Source organism: Drosophila montana, unplaced genomic scaffold (assembly GCF_035044405.1).
Source record: "Drosophila montana isolate Dmon_TW-CO22-7 unplaced genomic scaffold, ASM3504440v1 contig_1083_1, whole genome shotgun sequence".
Taxonomy (NCBI): Eukaryota; Metazoa; Arthropoda; class Insecta; order Diptera; family Drosophilidae; genus Drosophila; species Drosophila montana.
Genome location: NW_026996074.1, coordinates 1,337,964 through 1,365,033, shown reverse-complemented (window position 1 = coordinate 1,365,033; position 27,070 = coordinate 1,337,964). Strand labels below are relative to the sequence as shown.

The 27,070-nt window shown below is 37.1% G+C and overlaps 1 protein-coding gene and 1 long non-coding RNA gene across 4 annotated transcripts; one reads left to right on the top strand and one right to left on the bottom strand.

Moving 5' to 3' along the window:
* Positions 1–8,128: 8,128 nt before the first annotated feature.
* LOC135434810 (uncharacterized) lies at positions 8,129–25,211 on the bottom strand. Of its 2 annotated transcripts, XR_010437306.1 has the most exons (4): positions 25,028–25,211; positions 24,822–24,968; positions 11,955–12,098; positions 8,129–9,356 (listed from the first exon to the last, which is right to left on the bottom strand). It is a non-coding gene; the product is annotated as an uncharacterized LOC135434810 (long non-coding RNA). The 2 variants fall into 2 exon arrangements; XR_010437302.1 differs by lacking the exons at positions 24,822–24,968; positions 25,028–25,211 and having other exon boundaries at positions 11,955–12,747.
* Positions 23,069–26,953, top strand: sosie. 2 transcript variants are annotated; one of them, XM_064691375.1, is made up of 4 exons: positions 23,069–23,366; positions 24,829–24,975; positions 26,516–26,692; positions 26,757–26,953. In XM_064691375.1, exons 1-4 carry the CDS (start codon positions 23,222–23,224, stop codon positions 26,852–26,854), a joined length of 567 nt encoding a protein of 188 aa, XP_064547445.1. In that variant the 5' UTR covers positions 23,069–23,221; the 3' UTR covers positions 26,855–26,953. The 2 variants fall into 2 exon arrangements, with proteins under 2 accessions (XP_064547445.1, XP_064547520.1); XM_064691450.1 differs by lacking the exons at positions 23,069–23,366; positions 24,829–24,975 and adding an exon at positions 25,225–25,346.
* The last annotated feature ends 117 nt before the right edge of the window (positions 26,954–27,070 follow it).

The following is a 27,070-nucleotide window of genomic DNA, read 5'->3' as shown; positions in this document are numbered from 1 at the left end:
AATCACTCCATAGTGGAATGATTGCATAATCGAGTTGATCCTCCCATTTTCGTCTGGTCATTGGGTCAACTTTGTTCATAACGAGGTGAATGATAATCGCGTCAGAAATCTTTTTGTCATCACCTATTGACAGGAGCGAGCCATAGATGGCGGAGACAGTGTCAATCATTGATCTCAATGATGCCGCAGAAGGCTGCGATATTTTTGGCAGGCTAAAGAGAGCCGAAATATTTTCATTAAATATTAGACATTCATTGTCGTATACTCTCTTTAGGCTGTCTAATGCTTTTAAATAATTGTCCTCAGTGACTTGAAACGCTCTAACAGTGCCCAGAGCTTCACCTGAGAGACATGAGATCAGATGATTGAGTTTCTCTATGCTCGGGATCGCATGATCTTTATGAACTAGAGTTACGAGCAGGCTAATCAAATTCTTAAGCTCGGAGTATTTTCCACTAAACTTTGGAAGTGCCAGATGCGAAAGACGTGTGCGTGGAGCCGCAACGGGCATGCCTGTTGGGGCAGGACATAATGTCTTGATAACGGACCTTAGACGAGCCTTTGTCATTATACAAAGTTTTTCGAGCTCGGCACGATACTCATCATCTGGGTCAAAAATTTCTACTTGTGTCTGATATCTTAACGCTGTATCTATATGTGAGGCCAGCATTTCTACATCTACATTCTAACTCTGTAGGTTTAATTTACCCTTTATTATTTGTTCATTTAAACGAATTATGCCTGTAACGGACATATTGCGTTTCTTTTTGAATCGTCAAAACTTTCCTTGGTAGCCATATTTGACTCTAAATTCGATTTACTAATTATTAATTTAAATTAAAATCGAATTTTCCAAACGAATTCAAAAACTGCACTTATATACAAGCGCTTGGTTTCAGACAACTGTATAATTTACAGTGGTTGCGAGTGATGGCAAGAAGGGGGGAACGACAAAGCTAAGCGAAATGAAATTGTAGTGACAATTAATTTTTGACACTAATTATCATTCGCTCAGAAGCACTAATTTGCACAAATACTAAATTATGTAGGAATCTCCAAATCTCCAATAGAGTTGGGCTTTCAATTTTTAGCACAGTACCTGCTGCAATGATGGCAGCAGGACAGATTTATTACTATTTAAATATTTCCGGCCGACGCGAATTTATTTTTATTTTCAATTTGAAACCACTCTCGATCCACAGCATTGCAGTTAAACCACTTGATTTTGTTTTCTACACACAATTGTCTTTTAAAAGTGTCCACCCGGGGGCGCCATGAAAAATTGTATTATTTTATATAATTAAACAAATTGAGAACTGTGGTGGCTTTAAAAGACTGCTAAGACTGCTAATTCGACACTTTACTGATATTCAAGTTTATATGAAACATATTACTTTTATTAAAGAAGTTTTTTCACACGTGCGTGATAATGACCTAATTATGGTGTTGGGTGATTTTAATTTTCCGAACATCTCTTCGTCATTATTCACAGCCGAAAATTATATTGTTCCCTCAGCACAGCATGACCTTAAAGATTGCATGCTAAGCCTTTCGTTGCTTCAAATCAATTCAATATCTAATCATAAAGGAGGTCTCCTCCTTTATCTCTTCCTGGAGATGTATATCATCCTACTTTAGAGGTTGCAATGTTCAATTGCAATACTCTCATTTCGTATTCATTAGTTACCAATAAGCCCCGCCGTTGCTTTCGCAAAGGAAACTATTTCTTGCTTAATCAACGTATTCATGCAACCGATTGGTCTTTTTTATATGACTCGGTTGATATGAATACTGCTATTAACCTCAAGCCCTCAACCCATTAAAAATGGGTAAAAAGGGTATAATTTATTTGTGCAAATATATGTAACAGGCAAAAGGAAGCATCTCCGACCACACAAAGTATATATATTATTGATCAGCATCAACAGCCGAGTCGATATAGCCATCTCCGTCTGTCTGTCTGTATGTATGAACGCAAGGATCTCAGAACCTATTACAGCTAGAGAAATTTTAGCTGTAGGTCCTCCTAGTGCCCGCGCAGATCGAGTTTGTTTCCGACACAACTTGCCCCGTTTCCAAGTAATCGAACAAAATCGATATCGAAATCATGTTTTTTGATTTTTTTGGTACCAATAATTTCAGTATACATGTACACGGACACATTCATGTGCGTCTGCTTTAACTTCTATCAACAGCATTGTAATTGCTATTGTTTTGTTTTCTGTGCTGCTATTTTAATTCGTATTTTTATTATTAAGACTCAATAATTGGTGTGGCTGTTGAGTAGGGGTGGCGGCAAGTAGTGTGGTCAGTTGCGACTTCGAAACTTGCCAAGGGAAGATTTTTTTTTAATTGATCTTAATTACTTCAAAAGTAAACGAGCGTGTAGCGCGAACTGCATTTGGTGATGGAGTCAGAGGGTTCAGGGTATCCCCTAGTCGGGAGCTTCCGAATAGAACCTCTTACTTGTTAAACCCTGAACCCATTAAAAAAGGGTAAAAAGGGTATAATGTATTTTTGCAAATGTATGTAACAGGCAGAAGGAAGCATATCCGAATCCATAAAGTGTATATATGCTTGATCAGCGTCAACAGACGAGTCGATTTAGCCATGTCCGTCTGTCTATCCGTCTGCCCGTCCGTTTGTCCATATGTATGAACGCAAAGATCTCAGAACCTAAGTATAAGAGCTAGAGACTTGAAATTTTATATATCCTTACATCCTTACATACATGCACAATCCTCTCAACTATATTATACTATATTTTGTAGCACTATTATATTATGTAGCTCTATAGTAAGAATCGGTTTAAAATTAGTTTTTGCATAGTAAAACATTCTGTTTTTAGGATATTTTCATCAAACAATGATTACAAGGGTATACTATTTGAAACGTGTCGAAAATATCCCTCCTTTCTCGTTTATCATTTTTTTTAGCAAAGTCTGTGGGTATACACGGTAACAATGACAGAACATCAAACGACACTAAACTTTCATTACCATAAATAGCAGTGAAGCTTTTTCTATTTCTGGTTCGTGCCAGTGACAGCAAAGCGTTATAAGTAAATTGCCCCTCTTATCAGTTGCGGGGTCACTCACGCAGTTTTGGCGGTGAAACCAGACATTCCCCTCCCATTAATAGACACGGCCTTTCAAATGAGACCTTAATGTGCAGTAGGCATTATTTGCTTGCAGCTCTCTTTACCACTCCTCTTGTGGTGCGCAAGTTAGTTACGCAAGCGACTCCATCTTTTCTTAAGATTAGCTTGGTGATTCTTGCCAGTGGCCACTTTAGTGGTGGAAGAGGGGAAGAAACGATTGAGCTGTAGGAGCGTCACATCAGGTTCAACGAACGTTGATGGTCCATCTATTAAGATATGAACTGGAGTGAGCAATTCTATTCTATTGACGCTATATGGGAGACTAGGGCGTAAAGGTCTTCGAAGTTTCTGCGCTAACTTCACTGCAACTTCCCAATGGCCGCCAAAATGCTGTGAACGAGCTGGAATAAATTTCCAATCAATGGAGTCAGCTATGCAAAATCTGTGAACTGAAAAGATATGATTGCGACTGAAAAGCAGACCTCGTTCTTGGTGCGCACAAAGTCCGACCATATCTAAAATGGCCTGCCTCGAGTTGAAATAAACCTCATGAGCGCAATCAAGAAGCCTTCAACAGATTTTTTGTCAGCTCCATGTGAACTGCTTTAGTCGCGAAGAAGACAACATTTGACTAAAGCTATATTAATTTAATTTTACTTTTACTTGTGACTCTCAACTTGGATTTATCCCCAATGATGTCGTTATCGCTTTCTCCAAGCGATTCTCCTAATATCACCCCTGTGGTGTCCTTTATAGTAAACTCTATAGACCCCATCTTAGAACCTGATCTGGTCAGTGAAATTTTTGCCCGCAAGAGTTGACCTGCGCGCAATCTTGCCCAGATTGCTTTACCTGTTCCTATTTTGATTGTTGTTGCCCCTCGTAAACAGATTTTAGTGTCCCGGCTTTCGTCTGACACTACTTGCTAATCAGTGGCTGCCTATATTACAAGCAAATTAAATTTCTCTACTCCTCATGAAATATTAAATTTAAAATTAATGTTTTGCATGATTCGTTCCCAATTATTTGTGATCTTAAATATTGGCCTACTCACATGATTGTTCACGAGTTTAAGCCTAAACAAGTAAGAGGTTCTCGTCGGGAGCTCCCGACGCGCTCGTTTGCTTTAGTAGTAATAAAGATAAATTAAAACGATAAGGAAGGGCTATCTTCGGCACGCCGAAGATTTAATACCCTTGCAGACCCAACCTTTTCATAATGCTCATAGTGCTTTGCAATTATCTAAGAAGCACAGGGAAAATAGTTAATGACAGTTAATTAACCGAGCATGGTTAAGATGTCTTGAAAAACAAAAAAGTTTTCCATACAACTTAATTTCGACCGATCGTTCCTATGGCAGCTATATGATATAGTTGTCCGATCTTAATAGGATTTTGCATGTATATGAGGAGCATAGCCAAACTAATAAATGCCGAGTTTGATCAAGATATCTTTATAAACAAAAAAATGTTCCATACAACAACTGATTTTCGACCGATCGTTCCTATGGCAGCTATATGATATAGTGGTCCGATCTTAATAGGATCCTAATTATTTTGCATATTTATGGGGAGCATAGTAAAACTAATCAATGCCGAGTTTGGTCAAGATATCTTGAAAGAGAAAAACATTTTCCATACAACAACATAATTTTCGACCGATCGTTCCTATGGCAGCTATATGATATAGTGGTCCGATCTTAATAGGATTTTGCATATATATGAGGAGCATGGTACAACTAATAAATGCCGAGTTTGATCAAGATATCTTTATAAAAAAAAATGTTTCTCATACAAGAACCTACTTTTCGACCGATCGTTATAATATAGTGGCCTATGGCAGCTATATGATATAGTGGTCCGATCCAGCTGGTTTTGACATATGAACTGCGTGCAACAAAAAGAGGGACGAATGCAAATTTTCATAAAGATAGCTTTAAAACTGAGACTAGTTCGCATAAAAACAGACAGACGGACAGACGGACATGGCTATATCAACTCGGCTGTTGATACTGATCAAGAATATATATACTTTATGGGGTCGGAGATGTCTCCTTCTATGCGTTACACATTTCACTACAAAATTATAATACCCTCTGCAAGGGTATAAATTAAAAAGAAAGTTCCTTTGGCAGGGTTAAAACTCGTAACAGACCACACTACTTGCCGTCACCTCTACTCAACAGCAACACCAATAATTGAGTCTTAATGAGAAAAAAACGGATTGAAATAGCAGCACAGAAAACAATACATTCGCAATTGCAATCTGTTGATAGAATTAAATGAACAGGCGTATGAATGTGTGTGTGTACATGTATACAAAAATTCTTGGAATTTGCGCTTGCTGCCGCTGATACGTGGAAAGCCATATAATATCTTTAATAATTTCTGTGTTTATTAACCGATCTTGATGAAAATTTCTATAGTATAGTGCCATAGAATATTTGTGTATTCTTAAAAAGTCAATTGCATTTAAATTGTGGCTTATATTGGTGGGCAACATAATTTGGTTTATTTACTTGATTTAAAGCTATGAGGTAGTAGCGGGGAGGTGGTCACAGCTATAAAATGAAAAATACTTGATATGTATATATACTATTCTAGAAGCTACATGTCAAATTTGGTGAATCTAGCTCTTATTATTTACCAAAATTCCTAAAAAAAAAAAACAGGATATATATACTTTATGAGATGCTTCCTTCTGTCTGTTACATACATTTGCACAAATACATTATATCCTTTTTACCCATTTTTAATGGGTTAAAGAAATCAACATATCCCGGTCACCCTTCAAGTCCCTTCGATACAAGGTGCTGTCAAAAATAAATCGAACCTTGCGTTCAGGTGTATTAATAGCCATTAAAGCCGCTCTCCATTCTGAATCTTTTTTATTTACTGCGCCTATTGATGCTAAGAGTGTTTCAGTTATATATTCGCGATTTATATCACCTTTTCCTATATCCCACCTTCTTCTTGCATTCAATCTTACATGAAACTTATAAATTGTGTTAGATAAGTTTCTACTAATGTGCGTGTTAAAGACCTATATACATATAGTGTTGGGTGATTTTAATTTACCGAACATCTCTTGGTCATTCACCGCGAATAATTACCTTTTACCTTCATCACAGCATGACTTTATAGAATACGGGCTTGATTTTTCGTTGTTTCATATCAATTCAATTTCAATTAATTTAAATAAAACATTTTATCTTGTACTTCTCAACGATAACCTTCATGCTAATATATCCGGGATGCATACCATCCTACTTTGGAGGTTACAATGCTCAATTGTAATCCCAGTCTTTATTCATTAGTGACCAACAAGTCCCACAGTTGCTTTCGCAAAGGAAACTCTAAAAGGAATGTAATTCCAACTCAACCCTTCTATTACTTCTTTTAAGCCACCCCAATTTACTCCCAGACTATCAACGTTAAAACTTGACTTGGGTATATACTCAATAGCTAAGACAAACTTTTTTTTTATGAATTCTCAATGTTATGAGAATTATCTTAATCGTTGTAAAAGGCAATTTGTTTAAAATCTGTGTTATAATTTTGTAAGCTTTAAGCGTAATTCTTCAACTTTCCCCCTTCTTTTTCTCTCGGGAAGAAGAAAGAAACAATGACTCAGATGCTGCTAGCCGCTTTTCGGTTTTTTTTCAATTAACTTACGGATCTTTTATATCATTACGAGGCTTAAACTGGGACCCCAATCATCTTCTTGTAATCGTATTCCAGCAGGCTTCTTCTACTTAATATTTCTTCGTAGGACAATCATCGGTGTTGTCTTCCTGCATAAGGTAATAATTGCCGACATTAATTCTCCTTTGCTGTTGGGGCGTCTTCAACTCCTTGGTCCCTACAGACCCCCAAGAAATTATCGCCCTATATTTCACACTAGGCACTGCACAACTCATTTCGAGTATTATGCAATCATTATAATAGATTTTTCCAAGTACTCTCCATACAACTATCTCTACCCCTAATAAAATAGTTTATTTCAGGATATCTTCGGGAACTCACTGACAATATTCAGCAATGAGTAGAGGAATAGCTAGCCGGACAGCTTGTCGTAACATTCTATAGCCTATTTCATTTTTTTTCATACCGTTTCCCTCTTCTCTAAATTATTTATATTTTAAAATAATATAGTAACTTAAGATTTTATATAAAAAATATTTTTTCACAACTAATACCTCTATTCTTAGCTGTAAACTCTAATAACTTCACTGACAAATTTAGTTGTGAAAAGTGGCATAGCTGGCCGGATGGACGAATAAAATGCCTCGACCGTGTCGGTGATGACATTAGAAATATTTGTACTCTGATTAGGCTTTAAGTTATTAATATTGCCATTCTAATGTATTAAATACTTAGGTTGACTCTTGTTTTGTCGACAAATGGAAATCTTATTTTTTAATTCAACGAATAATAACATTAATGTACAGTACAAATTTGATTACGTGTTTGGATTTGGATCGCCGGTTTTGTCAAACTTCGAGAGTGTAGCCAAGAGCAGCACGCCGAACAAACATTTTTAGAGCGGTGCAGCCAAGAGCAGCACGCCGAACCATAAAATTTCGAGCGGAGCAGCCAAGAGCAGCACGCCGAATAAAAATTTTTCGAGCGGTGCAGCCAAGAGCAGAACGCCGAACTATCAAATTTCGAGCGGTGCGGCCAAGAGCAGCGCGCCGAACCAAAAAACTATCGGGCGGTACAGACAAGAGCAGCGCGCCGAACATAAGGGCGACGGCCAAGGCCCATCCAGAAGGCAAACTCTTCAAGAAGTACTCCTCCCACGATCCTCACCAGCGGCGCTTCTAGACGTGACGCCTGAAAAACAAGAAGGAGCCCAAGCATCTGGACGAGGAGAAATGAGTAGCAAGTCAAACAAAAATTGGGGGTTGGCAACTAAAAATGGAGGAGCTACCAATGCTCCTGAAAATGTTCGAGCTAGAGTCCTCCACGAGCGTTGAAATTAATAATTAGTAGGAAAATTCCCTTCCCAGCAAAAATGCCGATCAGCTCTGCTTCAACTCTTTTACTCGACAGACAAACTGATTACAGTTCAATGTACAATACATCGTTCGACAATATCGATAGTTATTCAATTCAATTAACATTTCAAGGAATGTAAGCAAAAATACTAAATATATAGTCTTGGAAGCTCCTTCCAAAACACCGTCTTTTGTTGACTCCAGTGGCAAGGGGCAGATTCTATGTACATTTCGCTTGAGAAACCCCGTCTTGGACTTGAGAGTCACGACACGCACTGCGCCATCGCATCCGGGATGTAATTCGGATACTCTTCCTAATAACCATTGTCCAGGCGGTGCGTTGTCTTCGGCGATCAGAACTAGACTTCCGATCTGTACGTTGCTCGCAGTTGTCCTCCATTTTGAGCGTTCATGCATTAAGGTGAGGACCTCATTTTTCCAGCGGCCCCAAAACATATTGTGTACTATGAGAATCCTTTTCCAATGGTTGGTCAGCGATAGTTTTACCAATGCTTTGTTAAATGGTTCCACTAGCGCGTTAAGTGGACGGCCAACCAAAAAGTGGCCAGGAGTTAGTGCTTCTAAGTCATTCGGGTCCGATGATAAAGGATACAGCGGCCTCGAATTTGTCACGGCTTCCACCTGCGTAACTGCTGTTGAGAGATCCTCGAAGTTGAGAGCCGTGCTGTTTGCGCACTTGGCCAGCAGCTGTTTCGCGACCTTCACTGCGCTCTCCCATAACCCTCCAAACTGAGGTGAGCGTGACTGCACGTGTCGCTGATAACACTTTGGCCCGACTGGTCAAAAGTTTTGCCCAGTTCTTCTGAAGCGCCTACAAAGTTAGTGGCGTTGTCGCAGAACAGGTCGGAGCTTAGGCCACGTCTGGCAAAGAACCGTTTAAGTGCCGCTATGAAGGCGCTGGCACTCAAGTCCGACACGATCTCTATATGGCATGCCATCGTCAGGAAGCATACGAACACATACGAATACACCTTGACTGGGCGCTTCGCTCGTATGTTGAAATGTGTCCAAATTGGTCCTGCGAAGTCTAGTCCCGCTCGTTGAAAGGGGTAGATACTGCCTCGCACTCGGCGCTCGAGCAGCGGTCCCATGACCTGATTGCCCAAGACAGGTCAAAGCCGAAAACAGGTAATGAAACTTCGTACCACATTGCGAGCCAATTTTGATCCAATATTGATGATCCAATATTTCTGCCGCAAGAAGGCGCATAACTATTGAGCCCCGAAATGTAAATTGCTTCGAATAGTGTAATTAATTAGTGATTTTACGACGATATGATCTTTAAACATTAAAATAGGATGCTTTGTGTCAGTTGGTAGATCGGCCTTTAGAAATCGCCCACCTACGCGTACAATCGAAATTCCTTCTTCTTCTTGAATGAAGGGATTCAAGCATTGAATGTTTATAGACTTTATAGGTCTTTTATCTTTTAACCTAATGAATTCCTCACTCAGCTTTAAATTTTGCAGATTATAAATTATATAGCCAAGGCCTCCAGCCATCTCATCTGCAGTTCGGTCCCACTGATGATGCCCTGTAATTTGCCGCTTTATAGCTCTACGCCACCTATAAACGTAGCTAAACATGCGCTGAAGTTTCAAAAAGTCGTTTGTAAATTTACATTCCCCGATAACATCGTAAGTCTCCCTCGTCTCAAGGCAACTAACTGCAAGTGAAAACGTACCCTTACTCTGTTCAGGTATTGCTTCGTCGCTACAGCGCCATTGCGCGTTAGCCCAGTCATCTACTTGATGCCTCAAAAAATCAGGGCCCTCCCACTATAAGGTTGCATTATTCAAGTCTGTTGGATATAATCCCCTGGATCTGCTGGTTTTAAATTTGACTCTACTTTATACCAACCCTGAATATTGCTTAACTTTTGTATTTCAGCCACCCGGTTTGCTACGAAAGTCGTCCATCGGCTTGCATGCGATGACAACTAGTTGAGCACAATTGTGGAGTCTGTAATATGTCGTGCCTGCGAAACCTTTAGATGAATGCAAGTGAAACCGCTCCGTCTTTATCACGCACAATTACACCCCCGTAAGCTCGATTGAGTCCACCTCAAACGTGATGGGAACCACCGATCATGGCAGCGAGCACTGATTTATAAGCTTCAGTTCCTCTCGGTATCTTTGCCATTGGGCCGCGTAACTTGACGGCAGCACTTCATTAAAGTCGTGTTTCAATAGCCACAACTCTTGCACGAATATCTTGCCTAAAATCGGTATAGGACTCAAAAATCTCAAATCCCCAATCATAAACTTGAGCTAGTTCTGATAGCACTGTTCGCTTCGTTATAGTTGTAGAGCATTTGACGTTAAACGAAAACTGAAATTGGTCGCTTTGACTCACCCAACATATTCCAAGGGCTTTAGCTGCATCTTCAGTTTTAAGCATTAAAGGCTCTAAGTCGTCCGCATTGCTGAGGGCTTCATGACAATTACTACGCCATTTCTGTAGCTTAAATCTGCCAAGTTATAACAGTTCACAAACTTGCTGTGTCAATTCTACAAGGTTCGCTATAGTGTCTGCACTACACAACATATCCTCCATGTAGAAACTACGTCTAATCGCTTTAGCTGCCAGTGGATATTGTGCCCCAATACCCACTCCGCGTCGAAAATGTCTTGCTCACTACCGAGAGATTTAAGGGACGCTAACTGCGAGTTTAAACTGTCTACAAGTACCCTCAGAGTCTCCGAGTCTACATACTTGACACGTTTCAGATTAAACAGCTCATTTATGTGAGATTGAACAATAATTGCCTGGTTTTCATAACGATCTTGCAGTAACCGTAGGGTACTTAACACCCGATAATTCCAAACAGTCAATGGTTCCTAAAGGAACGACACCTAAAGCAGATCGCAAATGTATTGGCTTCGAAAAGTCATCAAGCTCAGCATCCGACCCTATCTGCACAGTGAATGTATTAAACCAACTGGTCCACTCGGTGTACTTCCCTGACAACTCAGGCACTTTTAAAGCTCTTCGATCGCTTGGCGACTGTCATATTCACTTGCATCATCACTCTCCTGTTCTACTTTGGTTTGGATTAAACAAAACTGTCTATAATTTGCTTCAATTAGGCTTAACTGTGCTTCCCACTCTGCAGGTGTCATTGAAGCATTACGTTTCGTAATATAATTTTTGTTGCGCGTAAAGGAATTCACTAAGCTGGCCCGTGTCGTAAAACTTTCATTTTCTTTACTATTTTTTGGAGCCATTGTGCCGACAAATAATTAGCACGAAAATTTAACAATAATTTTCCCAATGCTTTGATTATACCACAATGTATAATTTTGTAACTAACTGTTGGTTCAAAATTCACATAAAATGCGGCTTGCCCTATTTTGCTTACGTGAACAAATCTTATTTTCTCTTGCCCTCCAAAGAGGCAGATCACTACTAATTTGAATTCCCTTTGCTGCTGTACCTTAAGCGAGCCAAATAATGCTCAGCGTACGTAAATAACCGCTTCTTTTGTGCACGCAAAAGGAATTTAAATTCAATGTCAAGTCAAAGTCAGTCAGGTTGCTGCTATGTCGCGATGTATGTATGTTGGCATGTGAGCACACAGAATTGAGCTCCTATACTTTGAGCACGTATGCATACAATACAACTGTAACTCTCAATATGTTACTGTACATTTGTATGAATACTTGACGCCCTTTATTGCCAATACTACATGTGACAAATTTGCACACACTTTTTAAGGCTGATCTACCAATCTATCGACACTTTTTTGATTCATAATACTTATATTCACACAAATAGAATAGAACTTAACATGCATGCAAGAAATATTAAATGCACCAAGGCAGTCAAACTCACAATACAAGGTTCCCGCCGCAGTCGCCGGCCTATTCTCTTGGTGAATTAAGCTAAATTCCAATTAGCTTATGTTTGTTTAGCTTCTTCCGGATTTAGACCTTATCCTCAGGTCCTTGCTCGGGCGCCAATGTTCGAGCTAGAGTCCTTCACGAGCGTTGAAATTAATAATTAGTAGGAAAATTACCTTCCCAGCAAAAATGCCGATCAGCTCCGCTTGAACTCTTTTACTCGCCAGACAAACTGATTATAGTTCAATGTACAATACATCGATCGACAATATCGATATTTATTCAATTCAATTAACATTTCAAGGAATGTAAGCAAAAATACTAAATATCGCTGACATCGTTACTAAATACTATATATTAACTTGCGGCGCGAACACGCACCTTTTATGGGGATTCCAAAGAGTGGGGTCTCTTTGCCGAGCTGTTTACAGAGTTGGTTCAATCAAGAGAGGATTTGTGTCCAGCTCTTAAATTTAACTATTTAAGAACGTCATTAAAAGGAGAAGCAAGATGCATGGTGTCGCATTTGCTTAAAGGCTCCTCAAAAAATTTCAATGCGACTTGGGAATTGTTAACCAAGCGTTATGAAAACAAACGGATACTATTTTCCGAACAATTAAATCGGCTTATAGAGTTGCTAGTACTGAACAGTGATTTAGCAGAGCACATTAAAGCATTTATTGATTCAATTGATGAATCAATTCATTTAATAAAATTGAAACGGTCTTATCAGAAGACGTTTATGTAATTTTTGCACACATGATTATTTCTAAGTTTAATAGAGAAACTTTGCAATCATATGAAAATCATGTGAAAAGAACAAAAGAAGTTCAAAAATTGTCCGACGTAATGGAGTATTTAGAACAAAGGTTGAGTGCTCTATGCTCATTGAATGACGACGAGAATAAACCGAAAGTCAATGAGGACATTTCGGAAAATGGCCCAGTTTGCAAGGTAGCCGGGCATTATAAAGATTTGGAGAGAATTTGGGAGGTAGGAGAGGTTAGAGGAGGAGGTAAAAGAAGTTGCAGAAACAGAAATCTGCGAGAAAATTGTTATTGAAACAACAAAAGAATGCATTAGATGGAAGGGATACATTCCGCTTAAGGATGAAAAAGAGTTAAGAGAATCAAGACCACAAGAGATGGCACTGTTTCTACACTCAGAAAATAAATGCAAAAGAAATACGCAGCTTAAGGAAAGTTATAGACATTTCTTAGGAGAGTATGTGGACCTTGGAAATAACGTCGAGTCCAACGAAAATGAATCTAATTTCGTAGGTGCGTCAAGAAAGCTAGATCAAGATTTCCTAAAAGGCGACAAAAACTTAACATTATTAAAAGAAATAAGAATCCCTAGATGGTATCAGACTATCATAAAGCTTGAAATACAGCTGCATGGATTCACGTATGCATCAGGGAAAGCATACACAAGAGTGGTATATGATAGAGGAAAGGACAATAAAGTCAGAATAGTAGATAAAATTACAAGATGGAAGTTCCACAAGAACAGTTACCAAAGTATGCTCGCTTATTAGCATACAGGCACACGACGAAAAAAACATGTAGAAAATACTAAGGAAAGTAAAGTAATAACTATTAAAGAAAATGAAAAAATCCAGTGGGATAAAATTATCCCGCCGGCAGGACCTCACTTCGGAGGTATTTGGGAGGCCGGAGTCGAATCACTAAAATATCATCTAAAAAGCATAATAGACAACTTAGATAAATGGAAACTGATTAATAGAATGAAGAAAGAGTTTTGGTCAAAAGATTATTTGTATGCCCTACAACAAAGAAGTAAGTGGAATAAAGAAACATTGAGACTACAGTGGGAACCTTTGAAATACGAATTCAAAATTAAGGTCAATTGTGAGGGCTCAGAAAACATAAACAAAAGACAAGTATTATCCACGCTTGCAAAGATTTTAATTTATTAGGTTGGCTAGCCCCGGTTACAGTTGTAGGAAAATTATTCATGCAATAATGCATAATGTTACTCAAGCAAGAATAGACAAATTAATTATTACAGTAATAAAGTGCGAACGTCAGAAAAAAGAAATTGAAACAAAGAGTAAAATACCAGGACTAAACCCATTTTTAGTCGGAAGTAGACATCAAAATTCAAATACATAAATTAAGGAGAGTTACACACTGCTAAAGGCAAGGGGAATATTAATACAGAATAAACTCATCACAAATCTTTTACCATTATCAGTACAAAGAGATGGACAAATTATAATGATACAGTTAAGTTCAGACTATTAAGTATATAACTTTGAAATGTTTTCGTACCTTCTAATGATTGTATTAATCTAAGTCGTAATTATTATTGTATATCTGATAAGAAAAATAACTGTAAATAAAAAAACTGCAGGCTATCACCTTTGTCGGCCCTCCGCAAAATGTTCACACATGAACACGTGACACCGAGTCTAAATTTAAGCTTCGGTAAAATTATATCTCACACCATCTTGTACGGCTGCAGCCAGCAGCATAATAATAGATAGCGCACTTGTGGTCGCTTAAGAGTCTAAGAGCGACCTACGCTAAGAAATGTAATGTTAGAAATATTAGTAGCAAGGGTAAAAAATACGCTAATTAAACACAATAGTTTATGACCGCTGCTGCTGATAATGCATCGACAGCAGTATATAGTATCTCTATATATTAAACTGTTTGTCCTGACTGACTGACTGGTAATCAACGCACAGCCCAAACCGTAAGAGCTAGGAAGCTGAAATTTTCACTGTAGTTACCTTATGTGATGTAGGTGCACGTTAAGGCGAAGTTTCGGGAAATTCCACCCGCAAGTGTGGAAAAATCGCGAAAAACGTTTGTATGTAACTTTTTTGTTTACCATCCGATTGGCCTCAAATTTATTTTCAAAGGTCTTTGTTCAAATTCATTTGAGGGGTATTTCGCACTTTTTGGAAAATGCATCCCTCCTTGGTGGAAATGGGGGTCAAAAATTTGGTGGGTGACGTTTCGCCCTCAAATTTATTTCCAAGTATCTATATGAAAAATCATTTGAGACGTGTTTTTCACTTTTCGCAGAATTCAAACTTCTTCGGGGGGAATGCGATTCAAAGATTTTTTGGGCGAAGTTTTAAGTTGTGTCCGATTTGCTTCAAACTTATTTTCAAAGCTCTACATAAGAACTTAATAAATACGTATTTCAGCGATTTGGGAAATTCCACCCGCAACAGTGGTAAATTGGCGGAAAACGGTTGTATGAAAGTTTTTTGTTTACCATCCGATCGGCCCCAAACTTATTTTCAAAGATCTTTGTTCAAATTCATTTGAGGGGTGTTTCACACTTTTAGGAAAATCCATTCCTCCTTGGTGGAAATGGGGGTCAAAGATTTGGTGGGTGACGTTTCGCGCTCATATTCGATTCCAAAGATCTATAAGAAAAATCATTTGAGACGTGTTTCACACTTTTCGCAGAATCCAAAATTTTTCGGGTGGAATGCGACTCAAAGATTTTTTGTGCGAAGTTTTAAGTTGTGTCCAATTTTCTTCAAACTTATTTTCAAAGCTCTACATAAGAACTTAATAAATAAGTATTTCAGCGATTTGGGAAATTCCACCCGCAACAGTGGTAAATTGGCGGAAAACGTTTGTACGAAAGTTTTTTGTTTACCATCCGATCGGCCCCAAACTCATTTTCAAAGATCTATGTTCAAATTCATTTGAGGGGTGTTTCACACTTTTTGAAAAATCCATCCCTCCTTGGTGCAAATGGGGGTCGAAGATTTGGTGGATGACGTTTTGTGTTCAAACTTATTTCCAAAGATCTATAAGAAAAATCATTAGAGACGTGTTTCACATTTTTCGCAAAATCGAAACTCCTTCGGTGGAAAATGCATTTCAAAGTTTTTTTTGGTGAATTTAAAGTTTGTTTATTTTATAACATACGTGCCACGGGCAAGGCCGGGTTATACCCGCTAGTATTTATATGTATGTATATCTCTATATATAAAACTGTTTGTCCTGACTGACTGACTGATTGGTTATCAACGCACAGCCCAAACCGTAACAGCTAGGAAGCTGAAATTTTCACTGTTGTTACCTTATGTGGTGTAGGTGCACGTTAAGGCGAAGTTTTGGGAAATTCCAACCGCAAGTGTGGAAAAATAGCAAACAACATTTGTATGAAACTTTTTTGTTTACCATCCGATCGGCCTCAACCTAAATTTTAAAAGAAATTTGTTCAAAATCTTTTGCGGGGTGTTTCACACTTTTCTAAAAATCCATTCCTCCTTGATGGAAATGGGGGTCAAAAATTTGGTGGGTGATGTTTCGCGCTCAAATTCGTTTCACAAAATTTTTTTGAAAAATCATTTGAGACGTGTTTCACACTTTTCGCAGAGTCCAAGAAATGCGATTCAAAGATTTGTTGGGGTAAGTTTTTAGTGTTGTCCGATTTGCTTCAAACTTATTTTCCAAGCTCTATATTAGAACTTAATGAATATGTGTTTAGGCAATTTAGAAAGTTTCACCCGCAACAGTGGTAAATTGGCGGAAAACAATTGAATGAAAGTTATTTGTTTGCCGCCCGATCAGTTTCAAAATAATTTTAAAGCTTTATGTGAAAATTTATTTTATACGTGCCACGGGCAAGGCCAGGCTATATCCGCCATATAACATATGTAAGTTACTATGTTCTACACCCTTCTTTAAAAATATCGGGGCTAATTCCATGTTTTATTATTATATGCAACCGATTTCAATTTGTCTTTGAACTAGGTGACTAAGATCTCGCAGATATCTGTCTGTTTTTGCACAAATTTATTAAGCCAGGGTATAATAAAATATGTGCACTCTGAGCAGATTTTTGGAATGTGCTTGTAAACTTTTTGTTGGGCGCTCTTAATTATTAGCATAATTATGGGTTGGGCTTTCCGTATAGCTCTTCTCGCATGCTGAACGCGTCGCCTAAGTAATTGTTGGCGGTAAATTTTTATATGCGCCTTAGGGGCTCAGCACTCACACTAATTGTTGACTAGTAAGTGCCGTGCATGTGAGGACTGTGGTGATGTCATAGATGGCGTGCACCTGAACCGTCATCAATATTACAGAGTCAACAGCCAAGAAATTGCATGAAACAGGCCCTCTCGGCCAAAACATACTTCCAAACGAACTCGTTTCCCGCACTCAGCGTGGTTTAATCGCGCATTTCGTTCTTCACCATTATCCTTCTCATAGGACTAGGACTGAGCGCACTGCTTGAAATTGTTGCAAGAGTTTACTTAGTATGCGCCATTGATTTTTTCGTTTCTAATTTTTGAATTTTTGGGCTGTTTGTGTTTTGGTTCTTTTAGCACTTTCACTTTTGTACGCACTTAAGTATTTGCATGTTTCTTGACATACAGGGTGCACGGTTTTGAACTTTTGTGTAAATTGTATAGATTTAATTAATCGTATGTGCTGCTGCATATAATCGTTCGCAAGGTGAAAATGTAGAGACTTGAATCTTGTATATCCAGTACAGCCACGTCTGATAGTGTTCTTGAATTTCAGAGCTAACACAACCTTTTTTGGAATAAAGACTCTAGTCAAAAAATCAATCGAAAAGTCGATATATACAATCACTAACCAAATAACATATAGACTGGACAAACCGTACTTTTGTTGGTGACATTCGTTTTTTTTGCGGCTGGTCCAAACTCGCCTTCGTTTTTGTTCCAGTTTGAGACATGCCCGCATGCTCTCACAGCAAGAGAGTAAGGAATACATTGACATGTGTCGTAGAACGGCATCGCTGTCTTTTTATTGGCTCAGTCTACAGGAAACTGCTTTGGCTTACTCTCATCTATATGATTTGTGCGATAGAACGGCATCGCTGTTTTTTATCTCGCTCCCACTACAGGAAACTGCTTCGGCTTACTCTCAGTGCTCTTGTCTATGTACCGTTTAAATGTTTGTTTGTTTATGTGTCCGCACAAGCAAAAATGCCCACAAATTCAATTTTTCTCAAAAGTCGGTGGCATTTCTTTCCTTTTGAGGGGACGAGTAATATGAAATAATGAAAGGGTTTGCCCCGTCGATGGGAAATTCTTTCATTTTAGCTCGTTCTTCTTCGAAAGGGTACCTAAGCGTTGGCATGTGTGCATTTAAAAGTTTTTGGACTTGCTATTCACGCATACTTGCGTGTATATGTATATTTTGTATATGAATAGAAGCATTTATGCGCATGTGCCTGCCTGCATGTCCGATGCAAATTTGACAATATTTTTGGATTTCTGAATTTCGAGCTCTACACACACACACAGAGACACAAATGTGTGTGAATGGGCTGAATTGGCACGCGTCTGTCGCGCACCCTTCTTTTTATGATTTAGGGTTTGAATTGATCAATGAATGTTGACCCCTTAATACGTGCAGATCAAATTCATGTATGAAAAAGCTAAATATTTTAAGACAATAAAATTATTATCACTATAAATATACAATTGCTCCTTTTTTGGATTTGGTATATTTGAATATTTTAAAGATTTTATTTTTTACACAAATTTCCTAAAATTAGTTAAGTGATCAGTCACTTGACCTACATATGCAGGTGCAGGTGTTTGCCAAAAGTTTACCCTTTCCACCCAACGGGCTGCTGCAGGTGCTGAATGCAGATCTAAATGCAAAGACATCAATTACAACCCGGCCTTGCCCGTGGCACGTATGTTATAAAATCAAATAAGATTTGAAAATGATTTTAAAACTGATCGGACGGGAAACAAACAACTTTAATGCAAATCGGAAAACTCTTAAAATTCACCAAAAAAATCTTAAAAATGCATTCTTTATGAAACTTTGCAGAAACCAGCTGGATCGGACCACTATATCATATAGCTGTCATAGGAAAGATCGGTTGAAAATTAATTTCACGATATCTTGACCAAACTCGGTATTCATTTGTTTTACTATGCTCCTCATATATATACAAAATCCTCTGAAGATCGGACAACTATATCATATAGCTGCCATGGGAACGATCGGTCCAAAATTAAGTTCTTGTATGGAGAATTTGTTAGTTTTTCACGATATCTTGACTAAACTCGGCATTTATTTGTTTTACTATGCTCCTCATATATATGCAAAATTCTATTAATTTCGGACCACTATATCATATAGGAGCCATAGGAACGATCGGTTTGAATTAAGTTGTTGTATGGAAAACTTTTTTTTTTTTCAAGACATCTTAACCGTACTCGGCATATACTATTTTCCCTGTGCTTCTTAGATGCGGGCAAAGCACTATGAGCATTATGAAAAGGTTGGGTCTGCAAGGGTATTAAATCTTCGGCGCGCCGAAGATAGCCCCCCCTTCTCGTTTTTGATATATTTAAAAATAAGCCGGCCGGACTGACACATTAAATCCCCCTTTGTGTCGGCGATGTTATTAGAAATTTTTTTCTGTTTAGGTTTTAGCTTTTAAGTTTTGTCTTATAATATTAAATACTTTGGTTGCCACTCGTTTTGTCGACCATTTAATAATAAATAAATACATAAATTCTATTGAATTAAATTTAAAGGAGGGATATACCGATATAGTCCATTAATTTTACAGCTATTCACCATTATGGCAATGATGACTGTATTTATTTAACTATTCCCTTTGCTTTCACATTTTATACACTGGGTTCGAATGTTTTTCCACTATGTTTAAAGGTCAAATGCCTTTACTGCGAACACGAATAAGAAAACGAAATATCAAAAAAACTGCCCCAGCCCCCTTGCTTAGTCTCCCCATTGAACATAAAACTCACTGGACCTTACATATTTACAATATCTATACGTATACATACATAAAGACAGAAGTGTGTAGGTATATTTGTGTGCTTCTCTGCAGTGCTAAGTTGGCCTTAAGGGGTGTGTACTGTGGAATTTGGCGTAAGAGTGATAGTATAAGCCTTGCCCGTGGCAAGTTCTGAATTCCACTGCTATCTATTTATAAATATGTTTAAAATCCGTGGCAAGTTTTGAACTCCACTTGTATCTGAATCATTTTAAGATCCACCGAAAAATAAACAGTAAGTTGGAATCAACGGAGCCGCATTTTCCATTTAAGAGCAAAGGATATCGCAAAAATCCGAGCAAAATAAATTTCAACAAACTACGAAACGTACAAAACTTATTACTACTCTTTTATAACCTTTCAACCACATTTCTCATACAATAGGGTTGGATATTGCGAAAAGTGTGAAAAATTTTGATGCCGAACGGATACATTAGGTTGTTATGTTTAAAGTAAATCAGACAAATTTAAAACTTCAACCAAAAAATTTTGAATCGAATTTTTCGCCGAGGAAACTTTAATTCTGCAAGTGTGAACCCTTTTCAAATGAATTTTCATACAGATTCAAAGAAATGATTTTGAACCCGAAACACCACCCCCCCAAATCTTGAACTCACATTTCCACCAAGGAGGGAAATATTTTCCAAAAAGTTTGAAACGCCCCTCAAATGAATTTGAACGAATTTAATTGAAAATAAGTCTGACGCCGATCGGATGAAAAACAAAATTGTTTTATACAAAAATAGCTTGCGATTTTTCCACACTTGTTATGGAATTTCCCAAAACCTCGTCTTAGCAGTTGCACGCATCGCATAAGGTAACTGCTGTAAAATTTTCAGTACATAGAGAAATGTATTATAAAGCAAAAATCGTCAGCTAAAGTACGCATGGAATTTTAGTACAAAAAAAAAACAAAAAAAAAAATCGAAACTATTGTTAACCTCTATTTCGCATTCCTTATCTTGTTATTGATCCGAACACGGTTACTTAATATGCATGTAAGAACGCGGAGCAATAAACTCGCATTCAGAATACGGCTCTGAAACAGAATATTCTAGGTCTAGGTGCAATTAGACTTGACGATAATATGAAATTAAAGAACCCTAAATTAGCATTCACCATAGAGTTGATGTGGATGGGTTGGGTTCTGGTTTCACTGCGCAAATATGATGACCTCTAAGCATGCTCATTGCCAACTCCACAGATTTCGTGAGGAAATTATATACTCGCTCAGTTGGGCACTTTGGATTTGCAGGCTATGTCGCACTAATTAATCATCAGTTAAGAATAACATGGCAGCCAGATTGTGGACAAAGAAATGGTTCTTTAATTACTGGGCTCCACGTATAGCTGCAGCTATCCAATTTTGTATTGTATTTATTCCTTTTGTGTGGCTTTTGGCAAGTTCGTGCTTGTTCTATATACATACATAATTTTCCTAGGATTTGCGCCAGAACATTTATCAATAATGTCGAAGAGAAATATATATACATTTAATTTCACGATAGAGCTATAGTATATATAGTTGGCACATAAGTGCATAAGACTGACATACTCGAAAATTTAAAATATAATAAAATAAAACGGAACTATTTTATCGGGGTACCGAAGATTTTAGAAAAATATTTTATTGATATTGTTGTTTGATCAAGCCCGATCAAAACAATCGAATACAATGAATGTATCGTCCTCATAAGGCGACAAGAGTGAGATATTCCATGGCAATAGCCCGAACTAAATAGACCGATTCCGATCTAGTACATACTTTGTATGCACTAAGGGGCACTTAGGGGCAACAACTGAGATAGTATGTACACACATGGAACACTTTGTTTTCAGCCTTTTCACTCGTTCGTGAAACCCATTTATTTGATATGCAAATGCTGATTTGTAAAATTGGCAATTTCAAAATTGTGGGCGTGGCATGCAACCTTTCTAGAGAGCCAAAAGCAACAAGCGCCCACTCAGCATTGATGGTAGTGCAAGTGAAATGTAATTAGAGCCACGACCCGAATACCGGGTAAAGAAGCATAATAAAAATAATGGCTAAAATAAGTATTTGATGTTGTTTAAGCAAAAAAAATTACTCTTGATGTTGTTGTTCTTGTGATTTTTGTTGTTGTTGTTGTGCGTGCTAATGCCACCCTTTATTGTTGTGTGGGAATTGTGCACGTATTAGATGGAGGTTTCACAACTAGGCTATGCAATGGCTCTAATGACTTCGCCATTATAATAATACACACAAAGAGTTACACCAGGGCGAGGACGAAGCCTCCACGAGGCCGCCTCGACTTTAACGAAACAACAATAAAAATAGCACGAAGGTAAGAATACAAAAAAAATTCTTCTTCGTTAACGCAACTAACATGAAACCACCACAAGTGCGTTACAGCTTGGTATATATATGTATATATATTTTTTCGGGTTTTCAGAGTATCAACTATATATATATATATGCATATGTATATACATACATACACACATATATATATATATATAAACACAAACATATATAATATATATATATATATATATATATATATGAAAACGCGACCAAACTCAATTTACGAGTTAGTAAAGTTCAAAAGACGCCTCGAATTTTCGCATCGTCCCGACGGTGTACCTCACTTTAAATTCGAAGACGCCCCTACACGCCCTAACTCCCAGCGAGGTTAGCTCAAGGCATTAGTTTACAATTATTTAATAAGACGAGCTGAAAAATATAACAAATAATCCTATACAAACAGTAAAGCGTTAAAATGTAAAACAGTATTTATTAATTATTTGTTATATAATTTTTTTTTGGGACAACGTGCTTTCGACACATATAAAAATATATTTTATATTATATATTATATATTTTATATATAACAAAAACAAGTATATAAATATATATACTCTTTCTAACCGTTTTACGCTCTGTAAGAGTATGCAATCTTCGTAGTCAGGTTTATCAAATTTAGGTGCTACTTGGGACGCGGATTGGGGCTCAAGGGTAGGCCCGCGGACTAGCGCGAGAGAGAAGTAAGTCCCCGTCGAGCCGCTGAGCCGTACCATGCAGTTAGTGTACAAAACTTAAGCTACGTGTACCTCAGGAAATTCATCACTTGAATTTCGAACGCGCAGGCGACTGGTTCGTTTGCTTTGTTGGGTCAGATCCTTAGAATATCCAAAAAAAAAAAAGAGTGAAATATAAGGTATACAAATCTATTGCTCAGTTGCTTGGAAACAATACTTTTTTCTGAACACACAATTTTTGACTAAATCGACGGATTAAAGCACTTCGTTTTCTTGTGTTCACATTTATTCTTGTGCAAAAATTGTTGTTCAAGTACAAATACATTTAGACTCTTCAAAAATATAGTGCGTGAGAACTCTCTTGTAGTAAGCGATTAAATAATTTATATAAACGTTGTATTTTGGCGCCTAATTTTGCCTACTCACGCTCGCTGAAAGTGCACTAAAATGCAGCCCTTGAAGCGTTTCACTCAGTGTGGCAGCCTGACTATGCTCTTTGGAGTCTTCATCATACTCTTTGGGGTGAGCTCCACGGCGTTAACTACATTCGGCAAGACCAATAATCAACCGCCGCCCACGCAAGGTCCCATAAGTAAGTAGAACTCGTAGACGAAGCCAAGGTAAAGGAATTCTAGCAATAGCAGAATTTTTGTTTTTCACTTGAAACCGTTTTGTACAGTCGAATATTGTTTTGTGGCTGTTAGGTATGTATGTATGTATGTATATAAGAAATTGTATGTTACGGAATTCGAAATTAAATTAAAAAAATAAAAAGTAATAAATTTCTTGGGGTGCTAAAAATGCAATGCCCTTGGATACATAACGCACATGTGCGGTATATTTTAATACCTTATTGCTCAGTTTGCTTGAGATACTTTGATCCATCTTTACATATATTTTATAAATATATTATAGTTACATATAATATATATGTATATATATATATATATATATAAATATATAAATAATTTTTTATTTTTTCAAAATATATTTTTACAAATATATATATATATATATATATATATATATGTCTTGTCTTGATGTTTTTATACAAATACTGTTTTTTAGGTAAATTAATTTATTTTTATAAATATTTCAAATATGTCAAGAAAAAAAAAATATTGAGCCAAATGCAACTAAGGTATTATCTTGTTATTGAAACAAATAACATTGTATGATAAACTACAATATGAAATGACAATCTTACTTCCCTAATAACAAAAACTGAGCATTACCCTGCTTCATCCCCCTGGCGCCTAATGACTTGCCATGTCTGGCACCTCGACTAGCTAGTACAAATAAGTAAACCGTTTTCCGGCTTTGAAGCATAAATCAGAAATTGATCAAACAAGTCAGTCAAATGCAATGACAACAATGCTAATAGCAGACAACTCGGTCAAATTATCGGAGTATCACGCGCAGTGTAAGCCAAGAGAAGCGGGACAGAATGTGCAGATGTGTAAATATGTATATTGCTAATGACTAGGGCGTATATATGAATCAATAAGAATAGAGCCGGTCCAAGATTTTTGCTTCAAATTGTATGCATTAAATTTTCGCAAATGGAAATTTTCATCTATCTGTACTAAATTAATTTTTTTAAAGATATTTGCAATGAGCTTCCACCGGAAACTTTTTGCGGAAAGTATTAAGCAAGTATCAAATGAATTCTCACAAATAACTTTGAAAAAGACTTTGAATCCAATCGGATGAAACTTAAACCTACAAAAAAATCTTTGACCTGCATTTTCTATCCAAGAGGGTTGGATTTTGTGAGAACTCTGATACACTTCTCAAATCAATTTTATCAAAAATCCCTAAAAATAAGTTTGAGGCCGAAAATTTTCCACACTTCGTGGTGAAATTTCCCAAAACTCCGTCTTGGCATGCACCTTCATCACATAGGGTAACTAAAAAAACATTTGTGCGTTGATCGGCAAACATTCAGTGAGTCAGTCAGTCAGTCAGGACAAATAGTTTTGTAATCAAAGATTATCAAAATTTGTGCTTATAGAATCATTAATTTGTATATTGTTGATTTATTTACTTTTCAGTCAAAGGTCGCGAGTGTAACACCCACGATGACTGCGCAACAACAGAACGCACCAGTTGTGTAAAGGATCCCAATGACTACAAGATGCGTTGCCTATGTGGAGATGATTCGCCGCCCTCGAATGGACTCTGTCCAGATGTGCTCAAAGGTAAAAAAAATTTTTATTTTGCTGTCAAGTGAATGCCTGAGCTAGTACGTACCTAATTGGGAGGCATGCACATTACATTTATTATTCAAGAGCCCAACCTCTTGGAAGCAGTCTGTTTTGTTTGCCAGTAACTCAAGTACGAAGGGGTTGCAAATGAAAATTAAACAAAGCACCATCATATATGTACATCATTCACGAAGATTTTTAAGGAGCCCTTTTAATTTTTCAAGATTTCAGCCTAAGTTACAAACACGATGTGCTCGGTGCTCGGTCATCTTTGCACTATCACTATCGTTATCAGACTGTATATATTTTAAAATCATATAAGAATTGTGAATATCGTATGTGTGGAAAAATCGCGGAAAACGGTTGTATGAAACTTTTTACTTGCCATTCGCTCGGGCTTTAACTCATTTTTAAAGACCTTTGTGAATATTCATTAATGACGTGTTTCACATTTGGTGGTAAAATGCGGGTCAATGGATTTATGAACAAAAGTTTATTTTTCGCTTTATGGCTTTTTTACTAAAATGTCAAGAAAAAATGATTCCAACTTTTAGTTCTTGATTCGATAGACTTCTTACTCATGTTCGAATATCTAAATGAATTTAAACTTAAGATGTAGTTCAAGACAGTAAACTTAAACTGGGCAAGGCTCAAAAATACCAGCCATATATGTAAATAAAACTTTCAATTTGTCAGTTTTGTTAAACTATCTTGAAAACATAGAGTATTTCCTACAAAATTAAAAATGCACCCGGTTGTTCCATTGGAAGCTACATGACATGGTAGTATACTAGTCCAGTCTGCTTATTTATTATTTGCGGTTGTAATACATACATACAAGATGCGATGTTGAAAGGGACTTAAGGAGAGATTTTCGTTATGGTAGCGTAATGTCAAATTTATTTGAGAATGTCGTGACTCGAACGGCAAGGCATGAAATCGCCGCAGTGCCAATTTGTGACATGCACAGCTCAGAAAATTGCAAATATACTTACATATTACATGTTAATATAATGACTCCGAACATTTTAAGTATGTATGATTGTTCATAAAATTATACCATCCCAATGTCCTATATATACATATATATAAAAAATATGTACTTATATGAAAGAGTCTTCAAAGCAATTATATTCTATGTGGATGAAGCTTAGAAACTAATACAATAAAATCAGCTACCTCATCGCATTTACAAATATAGAGTAGATAAAGTCATTACGCCGTCATAATTAAAGCAGAAACATATTCAATAATTTTTTTTTTATATTGAATGAAATATGTATGCTCTCAGAGATGCAAGGATACAATCGAATAATTGCATTTAATAACAAATTTTAGTTGTATTATTTTAAGTAACCGCTTATAAAATATTGCGCAGATGTAGATACATATATATCTCAACTTAACATTTTATAAACTGACATAGGTTTTTACATTTAAAGCAATATCTAAAGAGGTGTATTTTAAAGCACAGTTTCTATAGATTATTCTGTTATTATTTTACTTACTTACTTAAGTGTATATTCCGTTATAGGTCTGCGGCATAGATGCAACAGCAATCACGAGTGTGAAGATGGGATGGTTTGTCAATTCGAAAACAATAATCGTACCATTGGGGTTTCCAAATTCATGTCGAGTAAAACCAAACTGTGTCTTTGTGATAATGATAATGGCTATGTGGAGGACATTTTGCATGACATTTGCAGTGGTGGTAAGTTCAAAAGCAAATTTCCAATTAATCCTTAAAAATGTATTTTTTTTCTGATATTTTGAAGCTAATCATCAATATCTGGTTAACCTTTTGGTATCACTCTTCTCTTTGCTGACACCGTTTTTATTCTCAGCTCATATGAGCATGAGGAAGCATTTCTAGAAGGCTTCTTAAACCAAGACAAACAAATCCCAATCTAATATTTACGGTAATGTCTTTAGGTGATCCATCGAATGTGCCTCAATAAATCAATAACTGTAATTCGAAACTTTAAATGCTCCAATAATGCTCTCTAAATTCAGTAAGCTATTAAATTAGCTATACAAATGGTGAAATTCCACATTTTGGTAGACATTAGCCTAAATGTCGTTATATTCT